This window comes from Agelaius tricolor, unplaced genomic scaffold (genome assembly GCF_023055355.1).
Source record: "Agelaius tricolor isolate 1412-34295 unplaced genomic scaffold, bAgeTri1.0.p SCAF_31, whole genome shotgun sequence".
In the NCBI taxonomy this organism is placed as follows: domain Eukaryota; kingdom Metazoa; phylum Chordata; class Aves; order Passeriformes; family Icteridae; genus Agelaius; species Agelaius tricolor.
In genome coordinates, this window is record NW_027269291.1 from 850,243 (window position 1) to 871,234 (window position 20,992).

Sequence of the window (20,992 nt, forward strand, 5' to 3'; positions counted from 1 at the left end):
AGCTCTTGGGACTGTGAGGTCTGCAGCTAAATGAAATAAAATTTTAAAAGGCAAATAAAATCCACTTTAGAGTGAAAATAAACCCACCAACTCTAATTTTTGGAGAGTATTTCCTGCAAGAAACAGAGGCCGTGGCGGTGCTGGCGGGTTTATTGAGCATCTGCGAGAAAGAACAAAACCACCTCGATTTTGGGGTGTTTTGGGCAGTTTGTGGGGGTTTTTTTGAGGCCAGGGAGTGCAGGGAGGGGGTTCTGGCTGCGGGGGGGACCCCCTGCTTGAGGAAAATCCACTTTTTCTGTCTTCTCCTCCAGATTTTAGGGTGTCGGGAGCGCCTTTGCCCCGTGGTGAGGCTGAGAAGGGATCCAGGGGTAGGAAAAGCGCTCCAGGTGGGATCCAGAGGGATTTCCTTGGGATCCAGGGGTAGGAAAAGCGCTCCAGGTGGGATCCAGAGGGATTTCCTTGGGATCCAGGGGTAGGAAAACTGCTCCAGGTGGGATCCAGAAGGATTTCTTGGGATTTAGGGGTAGGAGAACTGCTCCAGGTGGGATCCAGAGGGATTTCCTTGGGATTTAACCGGGCTGGGAGAAGAGGAGGAGTGGGAGAGGGCCGGGGACAGCGCCCCGAGGGACTCAGAAATTCAAATTATTGCTGCCTCCCTTTTGGGGTCGATGGCGTTGGGGCAGTTTTGGGAGAGTTCTCCCCGAAATTAAACGGAAAAAAAAAAAAAAAAATCCTGGGAACGGGTTTAGAAAAAAGCAAAACGGCTCCAAACAGCGAACCCACCCCAGTGAATTCGGGAGCTGGCTGTGCCTCGGGGTTTCTCTGTCAAGCAGGGATTAAATTTATCCCAAAAAAACCCCAAAAGGGAGCAGCAGCGCTTGGGGACAGCTCCAGGTGACACCACTGGGGTTTTCCAGAGGGGCAGGCGCGACCTTGGGGGAGGCGCTGGTGGCATCTCCATCCTCCCCAGCCCACCCCAGCTGGAACCCCCAGGGAAGGCAGCTCTGGGATTTTTGGGATAAAGGACAAATCCGGGCTCGGGGGGCTCGGAGCAGCCCCAGCTCGGTGTTCCCACACCCCCCGCTCGCTCCGGCTGCTGAAAATGCAGAAGTTTTGCTTTTTTTGCTGGTGGGAAACCACCAAAGCTCAGCCGCGGCGCCCCGGCGGCAGCGAGGGTGGAGCTTTGGGGTTATTTTTTTTGTTGTTATTTTTTCTTTGTTCACGCTTTTTTTATTTCTTCTTTTCCTCCCGTTTCAGCGCGCTAGGGTTGGCTCCGGGCAGGCCGGGGTCAGACTAGAGGGGAAGCAGGAGCGGCCGGCGGCCCGGGGTCAGCTGATGGTGCAGCCGCCCTTCTCCTTGAAGGGGTTCTTGTCCTCGGGCACGCCCTTGAGCAGCGGGTCCTCGCCCGCCATGGACTCGATGTACTCCTTGATCTCCTTGCCCGTCTTGGACACCTGCCCGGGGCGAGACGCAACGGTGCGGGGGGAACGGCACCGGGAATGGCACCGGGGAACGGCACCGGGGAATCTGGACTGGGGGATCTGAACTGGGGGATCTGAACTGGGGGAACTGAACCGGGGAACGGCACCGGGAACGGCGCCGGGGATCTGAACCGGGGAATCTGAACTGGGGATCTGAACTGGGGAACGGCACCGGGAACGGCACCGGGGGATCGGAACCGGGGATCTGGACGGGGGGATCTGAACTGGGGGATCTGAACTGGGGGATCTGAACCGGGGAATGGCACCGGGGAATGGCACCGGGGAATGGCACCGGGGATCTGAACCAGGGATCTGAACCGGGGATCTGAACCGGGGAATGGCACTGGGAATGGCACCGGGGATCTGGGCAGGGGATCTGAACCTGGGAACGGCACCGGGGAATCTGAACCAGGGATCTGGACTGGGGGAACTGAACCGGGGAATGGCACCGGGGAATGGCACCGGGGAATGGCACCGGGGAATGGCACTGGGGGATCTGAACTGGGGATCTGGACAGGGGAATCTGAACTGGAGGATCTCAAATAACGCCTGGGGCATCCGTGAACCATCCCTGGGGCATCCTGAAACCACCCCTGGGGTGTGCCAGAAATCCCAAAACCACCCCTGGCGTGTGCCAGAAATCCCAAATAACCCCTGGGGCGTGCCCGAGCATCCCAGAGCTTTAGGGGCAGTGTGGGGGCTCCCGCCTGGCTTTGGGGGCAGCGTGGGTGCTGTGGGGGCAGCGTGGGTGCTGTAGGGGCAGTGTTGGTGCTGTGGGGGGGAGCGTGGCTGTTTTGGGGGCAGCGTGGGTGCTGTGGGGGCAGCGTGGGTGCTGTAGGGGCCGTGTCAGTGTTTTGGGGGCAGCGTGGGTGGATTTCAGGCCCCGGGGCTCTTTCTGTCCCCCTGAGGAAGCACAGCCCTGCAGTGAGGAACTCACCATCTGCCTCTCGTTCTTCACCTCCTTCTTCAGCTGGTCCAGCTCCATCTTGAGCAGCTCCTTCTCGGTCATGTCCTGAGCCATGGTGCCCTGGACCTGCAGGACAGCGGTTATTGGGGTTATTGCTGTGTGGGATTGTGAGCCCCAGGGTCCCCGAGCAGTGCCTGGCAACGCCTGCCCGGCTTTCCCGAGGAATTCAACGCATTTCAGCTTTCCTTTCCCCTGGCTTTTTATACCACGGCTCCTCCATCACCATTTCCACTCCCCCCGAGATTCTGGGACCGTGGAAGTTGAGGAAATCCGACTCTTTTTCCCCAAAAACCCCAGTGGCGCGCGTGGCCCGTGCTCCTCCCCGTGCCCGCACATCCCTGGGGACACCGGGATGCTCCCAAACGCGGGGGGAAGCGACTCCTGCTCCCCAAACGGGCCTGGAGGGGCAGAGGGACTCACCTGGGGGCCGGGGGCCGCCCCTGTGTGCTCTGGGGCCGCTCAGAGCCCCATGGAGGGACAGGAGGGGACAGGAGGGGACAGGAGGAGAGGCGAGGCTGCTCTGCGGCTCCGGGCGCCCGCAGCAGATGTCTTTGCTGCTAAGCTGATAATGGACTCAGGAGCCTAAGCCGGTCAGGTGTTGGGAATTAGCCCCAAAGCCCGGCCTAATCGGGCCGGGGCGGGGCGGCCGGGCCGGGCGGGGTCCGGCACCCGGGGAGCGCCCAGGGATGCCCGGGAGGGTCCGGATCCTGCCCGGAGCGAGGGAGTGACCACGGGAGTGACCACGGGAATGACCACGGGAGTGACCCCTGGAGTGACCACGGGAGTGACCCTGAGAGTGACCCCTGGGAGTGACCCCGGGAGTGACCCCAGGAGTGACCCTGGGAGTGACCCCGGGAGTGACCACGGGAGTGACCCCGAGAGTGATCACTGAGAGTGACCACGGGAGTGATCACTGGGAGTGACCTCTGGCAGTGACCACGGGAGTGACCACTAAGAGTGATCCCTGAGAGTGACCACGGGAGTGACCCCTGAGAGTGACTCCGGGAGTGACCCTGGGATTGACCCCTGGGATTGACCCCTGGGGCTGACCCCGGGAGTGACCCCAGGAATGACCCCGGGAATGACCCAGGACTGACCCCAGGACTGACCCCAGGACTGACCCCGGGAATGACCCCAGGACTGACCCCAGGACTGACCCCGGGGCTGACCCCAGGACTGACCCCGGGACTGACTCCGTTGGTTCCCCCCGGTTTGTTCGGGGCCGGTGCCGGTGCCGGTGCCGTGAGGAGCGGGAGCGGCGGAAATCCATCACTTCCCTCGGGATGGGCTCAGGAAGGGCCGGGCCCGGGGCTGGGACGGAGCCCGGGAGGCGCCAGGGCAGCACCTGGGGCGGAGCAGGAGCGGAGCAGAGGCTGCCGGGGCTTTCCGAGCGGGAATTTCCTGCGGCCTCACCCGCGGGGTGCGGAACGCGCCCGGCCGAGGACGCGCTGTGCCCTGCCAGGGGCTCCCGGGGCACCGCGGGGCTCCCCGGGCACGTCCCGCTGTGCCCTGCCAGCCCCGGGGCTGTTCGGGAACGTTCCGGGGCGCGCAGCCGAGGGCGGCGGGAGCTCCGCGGGGCCCGGGACGTGCTCAGCCCCGGGAGGGTGGCGGCGGCTCGGGGGGGTGGCACGGGTGGCACAGGTGGGGGTCAGGGTGATTTTAGGGTTGGGGTCCTTTTGGGGTCTGCATCCTTGTGGGGTCTGCATCCTTCTGGGGTCGGGATCCTTTTGGGGTCAGGATGATTTTAGGGTCAGGATCCTTCTGAGGTCAGGATCCTTCTGGGGTCCTGATCCTTGTGGGGTCTGGATCCTTTTGGGGTTAGGGTCCCTTCAGGGTCTGGATCCTTCTAGGGTCGGGATCCTTCTGGGGTCGGGATCCTTTTGGGGTCAGGATGATTTCAGGGTCGGGATCCTTGTGGGGTCGGGGTCCTTGTGGGGTCCCTCCCGGCCCTGCAGCCCCGGTGGTTCCCGTGTCTCACATCCTCTCCCGCTGCCATCCCGGGGCTGTCCCCGCCGCCATCCCCGCGGGTCCCTCCCCGCCGGTCCCCCCTTGCCGCGGGCAGGGCGGGGTGTCCCTGCTGGGGACGGGGACACCGCGGCGCCCGCGGGCCCTGCGTCAGCACCGGCAGCGGCTTCAAAACGCGCCCCGGGAGGAAGTGGGGCCGGGGCCGGGGCCGGGGCCGGGGCCGGGGCGATGTCGGAGCTGGAGCGGCTGCGGCTGAGCGAGATCCCCGCGGGCCGGCAGCAGCTGCGGGAGCAGCACCACAACCTGCTCCGGGTGGCCGAGTACTGCCACAGCAACTACCTGCAGGTCAGCGGGGCCGGGCCGGGCCGGGCCGGGGGTGGCGGTGCCGGAGCCGTGCCCGGGCAGCCCCAGCATCGCCCCGGCCCCGGCCCCGCCGCCCTTCCCGCGCCTCGGCGGCTCCTCCGCCCCCAGCAGCTCCCGCCTTTGGGGGGTTTGGGGTGCGGGGGGGGTCCCGGGGGCTGGGGCCGCTGGAGAAACCTTGGGAGGGGGCTGGGGCCAGGTGGGTGTCACAGGGGCTGGGAGGGGGCACCTGGCAGGGCCTGTGCGTGTGGGGCGAGCGTGGAGCTCTGCTGGTGCCCTCATCATCATCCTCATCCTCCTCGTCCTCATCCTCGTCCTCACCCATCCTCCTTGTCCTCATCCTCATCCTCACCCCATCCTCCTCATCCTCATCCTCATCCTTATCCTCCTTGTCCTCATCCTCTTCCTCATCCTCACCCCATCCTCCTTGTCCTCATCCTCTTCCTCATCCTCACCCCATCCTCCTTGTCCTCATCCTCCTCATCTCCATCCTCCTCCTCATCCCTGCCTGCCTGGCTCACTGAGGGCTGCGACAGGAGCGTAGGAGACGGGGTCAGGAGGAAAATGCCCATCCTGGCTCTCCCTGCCGGGCAGGGCTCCCCGGGCGCCCACCGGGGCCGGGCCGTGGCTGCTGCCGGCCCCGAGGCGGCTCCGCCACCGCGGGGCCCGGAGCCAGCGGGGCAGAACCGAGAGGAAATGGGGTGAGCTATTCTGGGAGCTGAGCCCCGGCACGGCTCAGAGCAAAACCCAGCACGGCTCAGAGCAAAACCCAGCGCGGCTGCGGCACAGCTCAGAGCAAACCCCGGCACGGCTCAGAGCAAAACCCAGCACGGCTCAGAGCAAACCCCGGCACAGCTCAGAGCCCCGGCACAGCTCAGAGCCAAACCCAGCGCGGCCCCGGCACGGCTCAGAGCAAACCCCGGCACAGCTCAGAGCCCCGGCACAGCTCAGAGCAAAGCCCGGCACGGCCCTGGCACAGCTCAGAGCAAACCCCGGCACAGCTCAGAGCCCCGGCACAGCTCAGAGCAAAGCCCGACACGGTTCGGAGCAAACCCCGGCACAGCTCAGAGCCAACCCCGGCACGGCTCAGAGCAAAGCCCGGCACGGCTCAGAGCCCCGGCACGGTTGGGAGCCCCAGCACGGCCCCGGCACGGTTGGGAGCCCCGGCACGGCCGCTGCCACCCCGGCTGTGCCACGCGTGGTCCCCTGGCTGTCCCCGGAGGCTGAGCCGGGCCCTCGGTGACCTCCGGAGCCCCCCGGGATCTCATTCCCGGCAGGAATCCCGGGGAATCCCTGCACTTCCCCGGGCATCTGGAAAGCAGAAGGAAACTCCTCGGGGGGTTCCGGGCGGGCAGGGCTCGTCCCACGGCTCCGGGCTCTGTCCCCTGCAGGCCGGCGACAAGAGGGAGGCGCTGCAGGAGACGATGGCTCTGAGCACGCAGTCCCTGGCCAGCGTCGCCTACCAGGTCAACAGCCTGGCCAGAGCCTTCCTGCGCCTCATGGACCTGCAGGCGGCCCAGCTGCGCCAGCTGGAGGCCGATGTCACCTGCGTGGCACAGGTGGGACCGCGGGGCACCGGGGGACAGGGGACAGGGGCTGCGGGCGGCGGGAGGCAGAGCCAGCCCCGGGCTGGGCAGGGATTGGCCTCGGGGGCGCTTCCCGGTCACAGCTGCCCATCCCAAAGTGTCCCCAAATCTGCGAGGGGGAGCGCAGAGCGTTCGCCTGAATGGCACTGCCTGAATGATGGCACTGCCTGAATGATGGCACTGCCTGAATGGCACTGCCTGAATGATGGCACTGCCTGAATGGCACACTGTCCCCGAGCTGGAGCCTGGCCCTGTGCTCCCGGGGCTTGGGGACACTGCTGAGGGGCCTGGCCCTGTCCTTGCGGGGCTTGGGGACACTGCTGAGGGGTCCTGTGGGGACCCTGAGCTTGGGGACACTGCTGAGGGGTCCTGTGGGCACCTAGGGCTTGGGGACACTGCTGCAGGGTCCTGTGGCCACTCTGAGCTTGGGGACACTGCTGAGGGGTCCTGTGGGGACCCTGAGCTTGGGGACACTGCTGGGGGGTCCTGTGGGGACCCTGAGCTTGGGGACACTGCTGAGGGGTCCCGTGCCCACTCTGAGCTTGGGGACACTGCTGAGGGGTCCTGTGGCCACTCTGAGCTTGGGGACACTGCTGCAGGGCCCGGTGGGCACCTGGGCTCTCCCTGGCACCTGGGAGCCACCTGGAGCAGCCACGAGAGGGGACAGGACCCTGTGGAAGGAGCAGGGGAGCAGCTCGGGGGGGCTGAGCCCCTCCTGTCCCCTCCCCAGGGCCATGTCCCCATTGCCTGCTGTGGACAGCCTGTCCCCATTGTCCCCATTGTCCCCATTGTCCCCATTCCAGAGCAGGGCCCGCCCCTTGGCAATCCTGTCCCCCGTCCCCTCCCGGGCAGGGACCCGGGGCTGGCAGGGCTGGTGGCACCCGGGGGAGCGGGGACAGCCCGCGGTGGCACTTTGGGGACGGTGTCACCTCGGCAGAGCGTGGACATCCACAAGGAGAAGGTGTCCCGCCGCGAGATCGGCGCCCTGACCGTCACCAGGAGGTGCCTGAGCTTCCAGAAGGTTCTGCCCCCCCCGGAGCCCCCCGTGCTGGAGCCCTACTACAGGCGGCCCCTCAACTTCAGCGTCCTGGACGGCGTCGGCCACGGGGTCAAGGTGGGTCCCACCGGGGCTGGGGTGGCATTTCTGGGTCCCCGGTGTCCCCAGGCGTCCCCAGTGTCCCCCTGAGCGGGGCATGGGTGGCTCAGACCCCTCCTCCATGGAGAATGGGCTCTGTCTGTGCCCTCTCAGCTCTGGGGCTCCGGCACCCCAGAGATCCTTCCCCGCCTCAGAAACCCCCACAGGAGGGGTTTGGGAGCCCCAGAGCCCCGTGGAGCCTTTGGCAGCTCTGAGAGGTGCCCACAAAAGGGTTCTGGAGTCCTCACAGCCCCACAGCTCCTGCCCCGTTCTGGAAAACCCCACAGGAGGGGTTCAGAGGTCCCCGAGCCCCACAGATGCTCCCCCACTGCAGAAATCCCCGCACAGGAGGGGCTGGGAAGCCTCGCAGCTCCCTTGGTCCTTTCCCGCTGCAGAGGCACCCCCGGGATGGGCTTTGGAGCCCCGCGGATCCTCCCCCGCTGCAGAAATCCCGCACGGGCGGGTTCGGGTTCCTGCGAGCCCCGCGGATCCTCCCCCGCTCCGGAAACCCCCGCGCAGGGCTCGGGGCAGGCGGGGCCGCCGGGGCCGCCGTTCCCACGGTGCCGCTGCTGCCTCGGGGCCGCCCCCGCTGCCCCCGGTCCCTCCCCGCATCCCCCGCATCCCCTGCAGCCCCCGGTCCCTCCCCGCATCCCCCGCATCCCCCGCAGCCCCCGGTCCCTCCCCGCATCCCCCGCATCCCCTGCAGCCCCCGGTCCCTCCCCGCATCCCCCGGTCCCTCCCCGCAGCCCCCGCAGGCCCCGGTCCCTCCCCGCAGGCCCCGCAGCCCCCGCGGCCCCGGCGCCTCCCGAGCCCGAGTCCGCTTCCCTGGGTAGGAGAGACACAGCCCCGGAGGTCACGGGGCAGGGATGGCACCCACATGTGTCCCCGTGTCCCTGTATCCGTGTGTGTCCCCGTGTCTGTGTGTTCCTGTATCCATGTGTGTCCCCGTGTCCCCGTGTCTGTGTGTCCGTGTGTCCCCGTGTCCGTGTGTGTCCGTGTGTCCCCGTGTCCGTGTGTGTCCGTGTGTCCGTGTGTGTCCCCGTGTCCGTGTGTCACAGGACACCAGCACGCAGCTGTCCCGCACAGGCACCCTGGCTCGCAAAAGCACCAAATGCTCCTCGGCCCAGGCTGTGGGGACGCTGGGGTGAGAGGGGCCCTGCTGGGTCACCGGGGGTGCTGGCACTGGGGTGGTGGCACTGGGGTGCTGGCACAGGGGCGGGCTCTGGCACAGTCCCATCTCCTCCCATTCAACCCCACTGATCCCATCCCACTGATCCCAACCCATCCCACTGATCCTATTGATCCCATGGATCCCATTGATCCCATTCCAACCCACTGATCCCAACCCATTGATCCCACGGATCTCATGGATTCCATGGATCTCATCACACTGATCCCATCCCATCCTGTGGGTCCCATCCCATCCCATTGATCCCATCCCACTGATCCCATTGATCCCATTGGTCCCACTGATCCCATCCCATCAATCCCATCCCATCGATCCCATCCCATCAATCCCATTGACCCCACTGATCCCGTCCCACTGATCCCATGGATTCCATGCAATCCCATTGATCCCATTGACCCTATTGACCCCATTGACCCCATTGATCCCATTGACCCCACTGACCCCACTGATCCCATCCCACTGATCCCATGGATTCCATGCAATCCCATTGACCCCATTGATCCCACTGATCCCGTCCCACTGATCCCATGGATCCCATCCAGTCCCACTGACCCCACTGATCCTGTCGGTCCCGCAGGAGGAGCAGCCGTGTCCCGGAGCCGGTGCAGCCGCCCGTGGTTCCCATGGGGAAGCTCCCGAGCGGCTCCTGCGGCTCCTCCCCACTCAGGTACCCGGGCAGCTCCTGTGCTCGGGGTTTGGGGGAAAAAATGGGGTTTTGGGGGAAAAACGGGGGTTTGGGGGAAAAATGAGGGTTTGGGGATTTGCTGCTCTGGCAGGGCTCGTGGGCAGGGCGAGGGTGTCCTTTAGGGAGAGGTGGGAAATGATGATGGGAAATAATGATGGGAATGATGGGAAATTATGGGAAATGATGGGAAATTATGATGGGAAACAATGGGAAATTATGATGGGAAATGATGGGAAATATGATGGGGAAATAATGGGAAATTATGATGGGAAATAATGGGAAATTATGGGAAATAATGAGAAATTAGGATGGGAAATTATGGGAAATTATGGGAATGATGGGAAATAATGGGAAATTATGATGGGAATTATAGGATTGATGGGAGCAATGGGAAATGGGCCACGGGGTGGGGAAGGGTTTGCAGAGCTGCCGAGGCCACACGGTGCCACCTTGTCCTGGCACGGCCCCGTGTCCGTGCCCAGCACGGGCACACAGGGACCCCCACCCTGACACTGCTGCTCCTCCTCGCCCCAGCTCCAGCGGGGCCCCGGCCGCTCCCGGGGACGGAATTCCTGCCCCGCCACCCCTGCCGGGGCCGCCCCCGCCCGCCGCTGCCATCCCAGCTCCGCCACCGCTCCCCGGGCACCCGGCCGTGCCCCCGCCCCCAGGTGAGTGCTCGGTGCTCCGGGGGCTGACAGGGGCACGGGGGCAGCGTCTGACCCGGCCCCATCCCTTCCGAGCCCCCCCATCCCTCGCCCTTCACCCCTCGCCCTTTTGGGGTTTTCGCAGCCCCCGATGACCTCGAGCTGCCGCCGCCGCCCCCGGCCGAGCCCGACTTTGGGGACCTGGCCCTGCCACCGCCACCGGACGCAGAGGAGCCCCCGTGGGACCCGCAGAGCTACCTGTAGACAGGTACAGGGGGTTCCAAAGCCCTGCAGAGGGGTACAGAGGGTCCCAAACCCCTGGGGAGAGGCACAGGGGTCCTAAACCCCTTACAGAGGGTCCCAAACCCCCTGAAGAAGGGTGCAGATGGTCCTAAACCCCTGGAGAAAGGTACAGAGGGTCCTAAACCCCTTACAGAGGGTCCCAAACCCCCTGGGTCCCCTGGCCCAGCCCCTGCCCAGCACGCAGAGCCCCCCCTGCCACGCTCTGCGGTGCCAAAGCCGCTCCTGTCCCCCGTGCCCTGTGGTGGCTCCGTGTCCGTGTCCCTGTCCCCAGAGGTGGCTCCATGTCCGTGTCCCTGTCCCCAGAGGTGGCCCCGCTCCCTGACCCGCGGCAGGAGGACACCGAGGAGGACACTGAGCTGGGAACGCAGCGGGGCAGGAGCTGATCCCAGGGGCCACCTCTGGATCCCAGCCCTGGATCCCAGCCCAGAACAGAACCCCAGGCACAGAGCAGAGCCCGCTGTCCCTGTGGGCTCCAGGGATGCTCCAGCCCCAAAACCGCTCCCCAGGGTGTCCCCAGAGTGTCCCCAGAGTGTCCCCTGTCCATCCATTCCCTGTCCATCCATTCCCTGTCCATCCATCCCCTGTCCATCCATCCCCTGTCCATCCATCCCCTGCCCATTCCCTGTCCATCCACCCCCTGTCCATCCATCCTCTGCCCATCCCCTGTCCATCCATGCCCTGTCCATCCCCTGTCCATCCATCCCCTGTCCATCCATGCCCTGTCCATCCCCTGTCCATCCATCCCCTGTCCATCCATGCCCTGTCCATCCCCTGTCCATCCATCCCCTGTCCATCCATCCCCTGTCCATCCTCTGTCCATCCCCTGTCCATCCATCCCCTGTCCATCCATCCCCTGTCCATCCATCCCCTGTCCATCCCCCAGACTCCAGGGCCCGAGCAGGAGCCAGAGCAGGACCCCCCCTTTGGTGCAGCTCAGAGCTGTGCCCAGCCAGGCTCGTGTCTGTCTGTCTGTCTGTCTGCAATACAGAGCTCTGTCCGTCTTACACAGATTTGTGTCTTTAATTCCATGGCTTTGAGTTCCACACAGTCCGAGGGAGGGGGTGGCACGGAGGAGGAACAACTCGGGGCTGCTTTGGTCAATTCCTGCCGGGTCTGGGGGAGCCAGGGCCGCCCTCGGGGGCCGGTAAGGCTGTGGATAAACCCGGGATAAACCCGGGATTAATCCAGGAGGAGCCAACCCCTGGAGGTGCCCCTGCAGAGTGCAATTAGAAGGGGGAATTAATTAATTAATTAATTAATACTGCAGTGGGGAGGGGGGGGTTTGGCCTCTGGGGACCCAGTGCCAGAAGCGTCCCAGGGGGGATTGGGGCACCTCGGAGGTGCCCAGGTCAGGGGGAATTGACCCTCCCTGGGGTAGGAGGGGCCCCGCAGGATCCAGGAAAGGGCTCGGGGCAGGGAATTCCCAGCCAGAATTCCCAGCGGGATCAGGAGCCCAGGGCCAGGCAGGCCAGGGTAGGATGGCAGGAGCAAGGCCGAGCCCAGCCCGTGGGGATCTGGCTGCTGCATTTTTAGGAATTCCCTTTCGAGGTCAAAAGGGGAAGGAAGCAAAACTCGGCCAGAAATCCCCGTCAGGTCGGCAAAGGGTGCAGGGGCCGTGGCTGCGAGGCTGGGCAGGGCCGGGGGCCTGCAGAAAGTGCTTCACTGGCCGGGAATGGAGCCGGGAAAGGGGAGAGAACATCCCGGGAATGGAGCCGGGAAAGGGGGAAGAACATCCCGGGAAAAGAGCCGGGAAAGGCGGGAGAACATCCCGGGAACGGAGCCGGGCCCAGAGCCGGGAACAGAGCCGGGAAAGGCAGAGGAACATCCCGGGAGCGGGGCCGGGAATGGCGGGAGAACATCCCGGGAATGGAGCCGGGAAAGGCGGGAGAACATCCCGGGAACGGAGCCGGGAAAGGCGGGAGAACATCCCGGGAGCGGGGCCGGGAAAGGCAGAGGAACATCCCGGGAGCGGGGCCGGGCCCGGAGCCGCCTCCCTCCCTCAGCACTTTTTGCGCAGCAGCTCCTGCAGGTACCGCGCCACCTCCACCGCCGACTCCCAGGGCACCACGGCGGCCTGGAACGCCCCCGGCTGCTTCTCCTGGCTCTCCTGGATCAGCCTGTGCATGGGGTAGCCCTTCCTGGGGAACGCCACGTCCGCCGCCGTCAGCGTCCCGGCGGGGCAGAAGTCGTTGGCGCCGTCGCCCACGTAGAGCACGCGCTGGAACTCGACGTCCTCGCGCGCCCGCTCCGCCAGGTACTCGCCCAGGATCTTGGCCTTGCACATGTTGGCCGGGCAGCGCAGGCACTTGTGGCTGTGGTAGGGCCCCAGCGTGAGCACCCCGCGCCGGTCCAGGCTGGCCGGGTTGCTGAAGACCTTGCGGAAGAGCGAGCGGGCGCCGGCCGCGCGCAGCTTGGCCTCGATGCCGAAGGTGTTGGCGTCGGAGATGAGCACCAGCTCGAAGAGCTCCTGGTGCTTGGAGAGCAGCTGGAAGAGCTCGGCCATGCCCGGGGCCAGCGGGATGTTCTCGTAGGCGGCGCGGAGCTCGGCGGGGCGCACGCCCTGCTCGCCCAGGAAGGCCAGCACGCGCTGCATGTGCTCGTTGTAGCTGCCCCCGCGCGGGCTCTGGCGCAGCGGCTCCGGCAGCGCCCGGCCCCGCACCACGGAGTCGTCGCTGTTCTCGTCCACGATGGTCTCGTCAAAGTCAAAGACCAGCAGGAAACGCGGCGGACGCGGGCCGGCCATGCCCACGCCCTGCAGGGGACGGACAGACGGACAGCGGGGTCAGGGGGGTGTGGGACGGACAGACAGACAGCGGGGTCAGGAGGTGTGGGACAGACAAAACCCGGTGTTATCGGGGTGTGGGACGGACAGACAGACAGTGGTGTCACTGGGGTGTGGGATGGACAGACAGACAGCGGGGTCAGGGGGGTGTGGGACGGACAGACAGACAGCGGGGTCAGTGGGGTGTGGGACGGACAAAACCTGGTGTTATTGGGGTGTGGGATGGACAGACAGACACCGCTGTTATTGGGACAGACCCTTGTGTCATTGGGGTGTGGGACGGACAGACCCTGCTGTTATTGGGGTGTGGGACAGACAGACAGACAGCGGGGTCAGGGGGGTGTGGGATGGACAGACAGACCCCGCTGTCATTGGGGTGTGGGATGGACAGACAGACCCCGCTGTTATTGGGGTGTGGGACAGACAGACCCTGCTGTCATTGTGGTGTGGGATGGACAGACAGACCCTGCTGTCATTGGGGTGTGGGATGGACAGACCCTGCTGTCATTGGGGTGTGGGATGGACAGACCCCGCTGTCATTGGGGTGTGGGATGGACAGACCCCGCTGTCATTGGGGTGTGGGATGGACAGACAGACCCCGCTGTCATTGGGGTGTGGGATGGACAGACAGACCCCGCTGTTACTGGGGTGTGGGATGGACAGACAGACCCCGCTGTCATTGGGCCTTGGTGGCACCGTCTGTTCCCAGTCCCTCCAGGGAGGACAAACCCCGCTGGCCCCGGGACCTGAGCCCGGGCTGACGATCCCCGCCGGGCCGGGAGGGGTTAATCCCGTGCCAGGCCCCAAAGCCTCATCCTGCCCATGGAGGGATCGCCCTGAGGCTGATCCGGGCCGAGGTCACTGCGGTCACTGGGCACAGAGGGGACAGCGGGCCCGGATCAGGAATTTCCGGCCTTGGGAAAGAGCTCCGGGATCAACCTCGGACCCGGGACACCTGGGGGGGACAGGGGGGACGGGGGGGACAGGGGGGGACACCTGGGGGGGACAGGGGGGACACCTGGGGGGGACAGCCCAGGCTGCTCCTCCTGTGCCACCTCTGGGACGGGGGGGACACCTGGGCACACCTGGGCTGGGACAGGGGGAACACCTGGGAGGGGACAGGGGGGGACACCTGTGGGGGATAGGGGGGACACCTGGGGGTGACACCTGGGGGGGACAGGGGGGGACAGGAGGGGACACCTTGGGGGGACAGGGGGGACACCTGGGGGTGACAGCCCAGGCTGCTCCTCCTGTGCCACCTCTGGGACAGGGGGGGACACCTTGGGGGGACAGGGGGGACACCTGGGGGTGACAGCCCAGGCTGCTCCTCCTGTGCCACCTCTGGGACAGGGGGGGACACCTGGGCACACCTGGGCTGGGACAGGGGGGACACCTGGGGGGGACACCTGGGCTGGGACAGGGGGGACAGCCCAGGGGCTCCAGGTGGGATTTTAGGGACCGGTTCCCCCCTGCCAGAGGGTGGAAGAAGCGCCAGCGATGCCCCCGTTCCCAAGGGATGCCCAGGGTGGGATTTTGGGGTGTCCTGCAGGGCCGGGAGCTGGGCTGGACCGTCCTGGGGGATCCCTCCCGGCTCAGGGCATTCCATGAACCCCAAATCAGCCGGGCCTGGCAGCCCCCGCTCCCCTCAGCCCTTCCTGGCCGCTCCAGGGTGGAATTCTGGAATTCTGGAATTAATTCTGGAATTTGGGGAGCCGGATCCCCCGGCAGTGGCACTGACCTTAAACAGGCATGGCAGCCCCACGCCCTGGCAGCACCTCCTCATGCTGGCACCATCGCGGGCCCGGGGCTGTGGGACACAGAAAAGCGGGAATTCCGTCAGTCCCGGGGCTTTTCCCGCGGGATTCCCGAGCTCGGGAGTTTCCGTTCCAAGGCTGGGAGGGGGGAGCAGAGCCCGTTCAAAGCCGCGGAGCCCTCCCGAGTCCCCGTGAGGGCAGCGAGGGAACGGCGAGCAGAAAAATAAAAAAAAAAAAAAACGGGAAGGGCAAAACAGAAAAAAAACCAAAAAAACAAACAAAAAAATCAAAAAAACCCCCAAACAAACATAAAAAAAACCCCAAAAAACCACAAAAACAAAACCAAAAAAAACCAAACAAAAAGCCCCCCAAAAACAAAACAAACAAACAAACAAAAAAACCAAAACAAACCAACAAAAGAAAAACCCGAGAACGGCAAAGAAAAAAAATAAAGGAATAGCAAAAAAACCTGGGAACAGCAAAAAAACCCAGGAAGAGCGGCCCTGCTCCAACCCCCCCACCCCGATTTTCTTCCAGGGAAATTCGTGGATGGATGAAGGGAGATTCCCCGCGAGTGACAGCAAAGCCGAATTCGGAATTCTGCCGACCCCTGGTGGTCCCCGGCGAGGGGAACCCTCCCCAAATCCCTCTGCCCGCTGGAAATTGGGCAATTCCCGCCGGGAATTGGAGCCGGGCAGGGCGAGCGGGGCTCGGCCGGGCCGGGAGGAGCGCGGGGATTTGTCCCCGGCTGTAGGAAGGGGATTTGTGGGGATTGCGCTGGATCCCGGCCCGCTCGCCGCTATTTTGGGCACAAACAGCACCCATGACTCGGCTGGAATAAAAACCCTGCGGCACCTGGCGCAGGGAAACGGAGCTGGAAGCCGGGCTGGAAATTGTGGGAAAATCCCTTTTTTTTTTTTTTTTTGTGAGGCCTGGAACCACACGCTGGGTGTTTATTTTGCTAAAAAAAAAAAAAAAATATAAAAAAAGCCGTCAGAACTGGAGGGTTTATTTACAGACAGAATCCGGAGCCAAAGAACGGCACAGCCAGGCTGGGAGCGGCTTCCAAAGGAAAAAAAAAATGGGATTAAACAGGAAAGAGGAACTGGAATTTTGGTCATTGCTTGGTCACCGCCAGCAGTGAGGAAATAATTTGGGATGAGGCCTCGGGGAGAGTCGGTGGTGCTGGGAGGGAGGGAGGGAAAGAGCCCTGGGGACACTGGGGAGTGAAACTGCCCCAAAAACTCCTCTGGGCCCGAGGGGTTGGGGTTTGTGGGGTGGGAAAAGTTCCAGGGGCAGGAGCTCGGAGCATCCCCAGATGCGGCTGCAGGAGCTGCTCCCCCAAAAACCGGCCCCAAACCTGTCCCAAACCCACCCCAAAACCGGCCCCAAACCTGTCCCAAACCCACCCCAAAACCGGCCTCAAACCCGCCCCAAAACCGGCCCCAAACCCACTCCAAAACCAGCCCCAAACCCGCCCTAAAAACGGCCCCAAACCTGTCCCAAACCCACCCCAAAACCGGCCTCAAACCCGCCCCAAAACTGGCCCCAAAACTGCCCCAAACCTGTCCCAAAACTGCCCCAAACCTGCCCCAAAAACAGCGCCAAAACTGGCCCCAAACCTGTCCCAAAACTGCCCCAAACCCGCCCCAAAACTGGCCTCAAACCTGTCCCAAACCCACCCCAAACCCAGCCCTAAACCCGCCCCAAAACTGGCCCCAAATCTGTCCCAAAACTGCCCCAAACCTGCCCCAAAAACAGCCCCAAATCCGGCCCCAAACCTGTCCCAAACCCGCGATGAATGGGATCAAAACAGGCCCCAGAACCGGGGCCAGCGTTATTCAGGGATTGAGTTCCTGTGGATTATTTTGGGACTGAAATCCTCTGAGGGCTGGGGGGCTCCTGGCATCCCAAAAAACCCCAAAATCCTCGGGATACGGGTAAGGAAATCCCTCCCCAATAAAGCCGAGCTCGGCCAGGGATCTGCAATTCCCAACTGCACCCCTGATCCCACGGGAGGGGAAAAATTAATTTAGGAAATCTGCCGGACCCGAATGGATCCAGGGACACCCAGAGCCGGGCCCGGGGGGCAGCGGGAAGGGAAATCCCGGCGGGAGAAGATCCCGAATTTTGGTGTGGGATGGGAAATCCCAGCGGGAGAAGATCCCGAATTTTGGTGCGGGATGGGGCAAAGGGATGGGAAATCCCAGCGGGAGAAGATCCCGAATTTTGGTGAGGAATGGGGCAAAGGGAGGGGAAATCCTGGCAGGAGAAGATCCCAGATTTTGGTGTGGGATGGGAAATCCCGGCGGGAGAAGATCCCGAATTTTGGTGAGGAATGGGGCAAAGGGATGGGAAATCCCGGAGGGAGAAGATCCCGAATTTTGGTGAGGAATGGGGCAAAGGGAAGGGAAATCCCAGCGGGAGAAGATCCCGAATTTTGGTGCGGGATGGGGCAAAGGGAGGGGAAATCCTGGCAGGAGAAGATCCCAGATTTTGGTGTGGGATGGGAAATCCCGGCGGGAGAAGATCCCGAATTTTGGTGAGGAATGGGGCAAAGGGATGGGAAATCCCGGAGGGAGAAGATCCCGGATTTTGGTGCGGGATGGGAAATCCCGGCGGGAGAAGATCCCGAATTTTGGTGCGGGATGGGGCAAAGGGAGGGGAAATCCCGGCCGGAGAAGATCCCAGATTTTGGTGCGGGATGGGAAATCCCGGCGGGAGCGGATCCCGGATTTTGGTGCGGGATGGGAGAACCGGGAGCGCCTTCCCCAAATAAAAGGGGCTCCCTTGGGAAGGGAAGCGGCCGCGTTTTCCCAAAAAAGCGCAGCCGGAGGGACGGGAAATAAACGGGATAATTGCTCAGGAATAAAGGTCTCAACTCGCCGAGTTTGGGCTGCGGGTGGGAAAACGCCGGGGAAATGCCGGGAATCGTTTCCCGGCGCCGTTTGCGCCCCGGGTTTCGGGGTTTTGGGGATCTCTGTGCCCAGAGCCGAGCGAGGAGCGGCCGAAATCGTCCCCGCCCGGCACCGGGGAGGAGCGGCCGCGGGGAGCCGGGACCGGGAGGTGCCGGTACCGGGAGCGTTCCCGGGGCACCGGCGCTCTCTGACCGTGCCCGGTCCGGAGGTTTTTAACCCCGAAGCCGATTTTGGAGCGTGGAATATTCGCGTTTTTAACCAACTCCAACCCAACTTCTGCCCTCGAGCGAGAACCGGGACCGGGACACGATCCCGCCGCCGCTGGAATTAAACCCGACCCGCTGCGAGCCCCGGTTCCCGAAAGAGCCGAAAATGCGGGAATTAACGGGAATCCCCGTTAAGGAGCGCCCGGAGCGGGTCCCGCCAGCCCCGGGGTCCCCTCGTCCCTCCCCGGGCTCCGCTTTCCCCCCGAATTCCCGGGCACGGGCACGGGCGGAGCGTTCCGGGTCACCTCGGGTGACGGGGCTGCTCCGGCTTTTCCCGGGATTTGTTTTTCCTGCCGGGATCCGCGGCGTTACCGCAGCCCCGGTTCGGCCCCGGAACGCGGCGGTTCGGGGGATCCAGCCCCGGGTCCCGGATCCCGTGGCCTCTCCCCCGGTGCCGCCGGGCTGGCAGCGGCTCCGGTACCGGCACAGCCCCTCCCCGAGCTCCGCGGCTCCTCCCGGTACCGGCGGGGCTGAATCGCGGCCGCTCCGTGCCCGGGTGGCACCTCCCGGTACCGGCAGCAGCCGCAGCGGTACCGGCAGGGTCCAACCGGGTGAGGACCGCCCCGGTACCGGCACATCCGCCCCAGGCACGGCAGGGTCCAACCGAAACAGGACCCCCCCTGTACCGGCAGGAGCCGCCCCGGTACCGGCAGGGTCCAACCGTACCGGCACCCCCCGGTACCGGCACCACCCGCCCGGCTCCCGGCAGGATCCCGCCGGGTGGAGACCCCGGCACCGGCACCATCCGCTCCCGGCAGGGTCCAGCCGGGGGGAAACCCGCCGGTACCGGCAGCAGCCGTTGCGGATCCGGCATCTCCCGGTACCGCCGCGGTGCCGCCTCTCGCCTCCTTACCGGGTCGGAACGCGCCGGGAGCGCCCGGTCCGCCCCGGTGCCGGAGTGTGCGGGGGCGGCGCGGGGGCAGCCCGGGCTCGGGGCCGCTCCGGGGCCGGTTCGGGGCCGCTCCGGGGCCGGTTCGGGGCCGGTGCCGCCGCCGGCGCTGCCGCGAGCGCGGCCCCTTTAAAGCGACGCCGCCGGGGCCGCGCGGAGCCTCCGCAGTGCGCCGACGTCATCGCCCGCGCAGCCAATGGCGGCGCAGCTTTCCCGCCGCGGAGGGGCGGGGCCAGCTCAGGCCGCGCCCTCTTTCCGAGGGGCGGGGGGAGCGCCCCGCGCGGGTCCCGCCGCCCCCCCCGCTGCCAAAAGTTGCCAAATCGGGAAAAACCAACAAAAACCCCGGTGCCCCCCCCGTGACCGCTCCGGGCTTGTGTAACCGAACCCGTCTGGAGGGGGAGGTTCTGGCCCCGAAGCCAAGCGCGGCGCCGAGCGAGAAAAACGCCCGAATTGTCCCCAAAATAGCGGCGGGGACGGGCGGGGGGGCCCGGCGGCCGCAGCGGGCGGGGCCCCCCGGTAATTTTAGGAACCGGGACGGGCAATTGCAGGGTGGCAGTGCCAGGGCTGCCCCACCCGGGCCCCGCCGCTATCGCGGGGGCCGCAGGAGCCGCCGAGATAAAAACACCGGGGCAGCGCCCTCGGGACACCGGGACCGCGCCGGGACGGCCAAACCCCGGCGGAGCTCGGGGCTTTTGGGTGGCTTTTAATTAAAAGCGTCCCGGAATGCAAAGGCGCGGCCGGGATTCCAAAGGTCGGGAGGAGCCGGCGGTGCCACGCTGTCCCCGAGCCCCAAACTCGGGGATTTTTGCTCCTTTCGGTAAAATTCTGTCGCAGAGCGGAGCTCGGGGCGCTCCCCGGGCTCGCCCGGGCCGGAGGTGCCGACCCTGCCCCAGCGGCTCCTCCTGGGGAACGCCAGGGAATCCCGTCGGGGAATCGGGGAATCCTGTCGGGGAATCAGGGAGTTCTTTTAGGGAATCCTGTCAGGGAATCCTGTTAGGGAATCCTGTCAGGGAATTATTTTAGGGAATCCTGTCGGGGTATCCTGTCAGGGAATTCTGTTTGTTAGGGAATCCTGTCAGGGAATTATTTCAGGGAATTATTTCAGGGAATCCTGTCAGGGAATTCTTCTCTCCCCTCCCCAGCCTGAGACTCTCCGGCTCTCCCCGGACACTTCCCCGCCCTGGAGCCGCTCCGAGCGGGAGAATCCAAAGGGGGAATTCCCCAGGGGCTCCTGCCGCTTCCCAGCGGGGCAAAGATCATCCCGGGATCATCCCGGATCCATCCCGGGATCACCCCGGACCCATCCCGGGCTCATCTCGGACCCATCCCGGACCCATCCCGGACCCATCCCGGGCTCATCTCGGACCCATCCCGGACCCATCCCGGACCCATCCTGGGCTCATCCCGGACCCATCCCGGACCCATCCCGGACCCATCCCGGGCTCATCTCGGACCCATCCCGGACCCATCCCGGACCCATCCTGGGCTCATCCCGGACCCATCCCGGACCCATCCCGGACCCATCCCGGGCTCATCTCGGACCCATCCCGGACCCATCCCGGACCCATCCTGGGCTCATCCCGGACCCATCCCGGCTCCATCCCGGACCCATCCCGGGCTCATCCCGAACCCATCCCGGGCTCATCCCGGACCCATCCCGCGATTATCCCGGGCTCATCCCGGACCCATCCCAGATCCATCCCGGCTCCATCCCGGACCCATCCCGGGCTCATCCCGGACCCATCCCGGGCTCATCCCGGCTCCATCCCGGACCCATCCCGGCCCCATCCCGGCTCCATCTCGGACCCATCCCGGACCCATCCCGGCCCCATCCCGGCTCCATCTCGACCCCATCCCGGCCCCATCCCGGCCCCATCCCGGCTCCATCTCGACCCCATCCCGGACCCATCCCGGCCCCATCCCGGGCCCATCCCGGCTCCATCCCGGGCCATCCCACCCCGGGGGTTGTTGGGGACGCTCCCGGGGATTTTCCACTGCCGAGAGCCCCGGGCAGGAGGCGAGGGCAGAGCCCGGGGCACCCACGGGCGCCTTTCCCGACGCCCGGACC

At 65.1% G+C, this 20,992-nt stretch overlaps 3 protein-coding genes across 5 annotated transcripts; 1 reads left to right on the forward strand and 2 right to left on the reverse strand.

The window, feature by feature from the left end:
- Window positions 1-134: 134 nt before the first annotated feature.
- GNGT2 (G protein subunit gamma transducin 2) lies at window positions 135-9,573 on the reverse strand. The gene is made up of 3 exons (XM_071451025.1): window positions 9,236-9,573; window positions 2,419-2,514; window positions 135-1,454 (listed from the first exon to the last, which is right to left on the reverse strand). Exons 2-3 carry the CDS (start codon window positions 2,500-2,502, stop codon window positions 1,329-1,331), a joined length of 210 nt encoding a protein of 69 aa, XP_071307126.1. The 5' UTR covers window positions 2,503-2,514; window positions 9,236-9,573; the 3' UTR covers window positions 135-1,328.
- Window positions 4,107-11,325, forward strand: ABI3 (ABI family member 3). Of its 2 annotated transcripts, none has more exons than XM_071451021.1 (8): window positions 4,107-4,758; window positions 6,165-6,332; window positions 7,297-7,473; window positions 8,553-8,638; window positions 9,261-9,350; window positions 9,903-10,036; window positions 10,158-10,280; window positions 10,587-11,325. In XM_071451021.1, the coding sequence occupies exons 1-7, from the start codon at window positions 4,642-4,644 to the stop codon at window positions 10,274-10,276; spliced, it is 891 nt and encodes a 296-aa protein (XP_071307122.1). In that variant the 5' UTR covers window positions 4,107-4,641; the 3' UTR covers window positions 10,277-10,280; window positions 10,587-11,325. The 2 variants fall into 2 exon arrangements, with proteins under 2 accessions (XP_071307122.1, XP_071307121.1); XM_071451020.1 differs by having other exon boundaries at window positions 10,619-11,325.
- PHOSPHO1 (phosphoethanolamine/phosphocholine phosphatase 1) lies at window positions 11,317-19,064 on the reverse strand. Of its 2 annotated transcripts, none has more exons than XM_071451023.1 (3): window positions 18,889-19,064; window positions 14,836-14,904; window positions 11,317-13,067 (listed from the first exon to the last, which is right to left on the reverse strand). In XM_071451023.1, exons 2-3 carry the CDS (start codon window positions 14,878-14,880, stop codon window positions 12,315-12,317), a joined length of 798 nt encoding a protein of 265 aa, XP_071307124.1. In that variant the 5' UTR covers window positions 14,881-14,904; window positions 18,889-19,064; the 3' UTR covers window positions 11,317-12,314. The 2 variants fall into 2 exon arrangements, with proteins under 2 accessions (XP_071307124.1, XP_071307125.1); XM_071451024.1 differs by lacking the exon at window positions 18,889-19,064 and adding an exon at window positions 18,281-18,823.
- Between the last annotated feature and the right edge of the window lie 1,928 nt (window positions 19,065-20,992).

What these genes read in the sequence shown, in the direction of transcription:
- GNGT2 (XM_071451025.1), bottom strand. Translation starts at nt 2,502, where the DNA reads ATGGCTCAGGACATGACCGAGAAGGAGCTGCTCAAGATGGAGCTGGAC. An exon ending in TGAAGAACGAGAGGCAGATG is followed by an intron (nt 1,455 to 2,418) that starts GTGAGTTCCTCA and finishes CGCCCCGGGCAG; the next exon opens with GTGTCCAAGACGGGCAAGGA.
- ABI3 (XM_071451021.1), top strand. Translation starts at nt 4,642, where the DNA reads ATGTCGGAGCTGGAGCGGCTGCGGCTGAGCGAGATCCCCGCGGGCCGG. An exon ending in ATGTCACCTGCGTGGCACAG is followed by an intron (nt 6,333 to 7,296) that starts GTGGGACCGCGG and finishes TCACCTCGGCAG; the next exon opens with AGCGTGGACATCCACAAGGA. An exon ending in GGCCGTGCCCCCGCCCCCAG is followed by an intron (nt 10,037 to 10,157) that starts GTGAGTGCTCGG and finishes GGGTTTTCGCAG; the next exon opens with CCCCCGATGACCTCGAGCTG.
- PHOSPHO1 (XM_071451023.1), bottom strand. Translation starts at nt 14,880, where the DNA reads ATGAGGAGGTGCTGCCAGGGCGTGGGGCTGCCATGCCTGTTTAAG. An exon ending in GGCTGCCATGCCTGTTTAAG is followed by an intron (nt 13,068 to 14,835) that starts GTCAGTGCCACT and finishes CGTCCCCTGCAG; the next exon opens with GGCGTGGGCATGGCCGGCCC.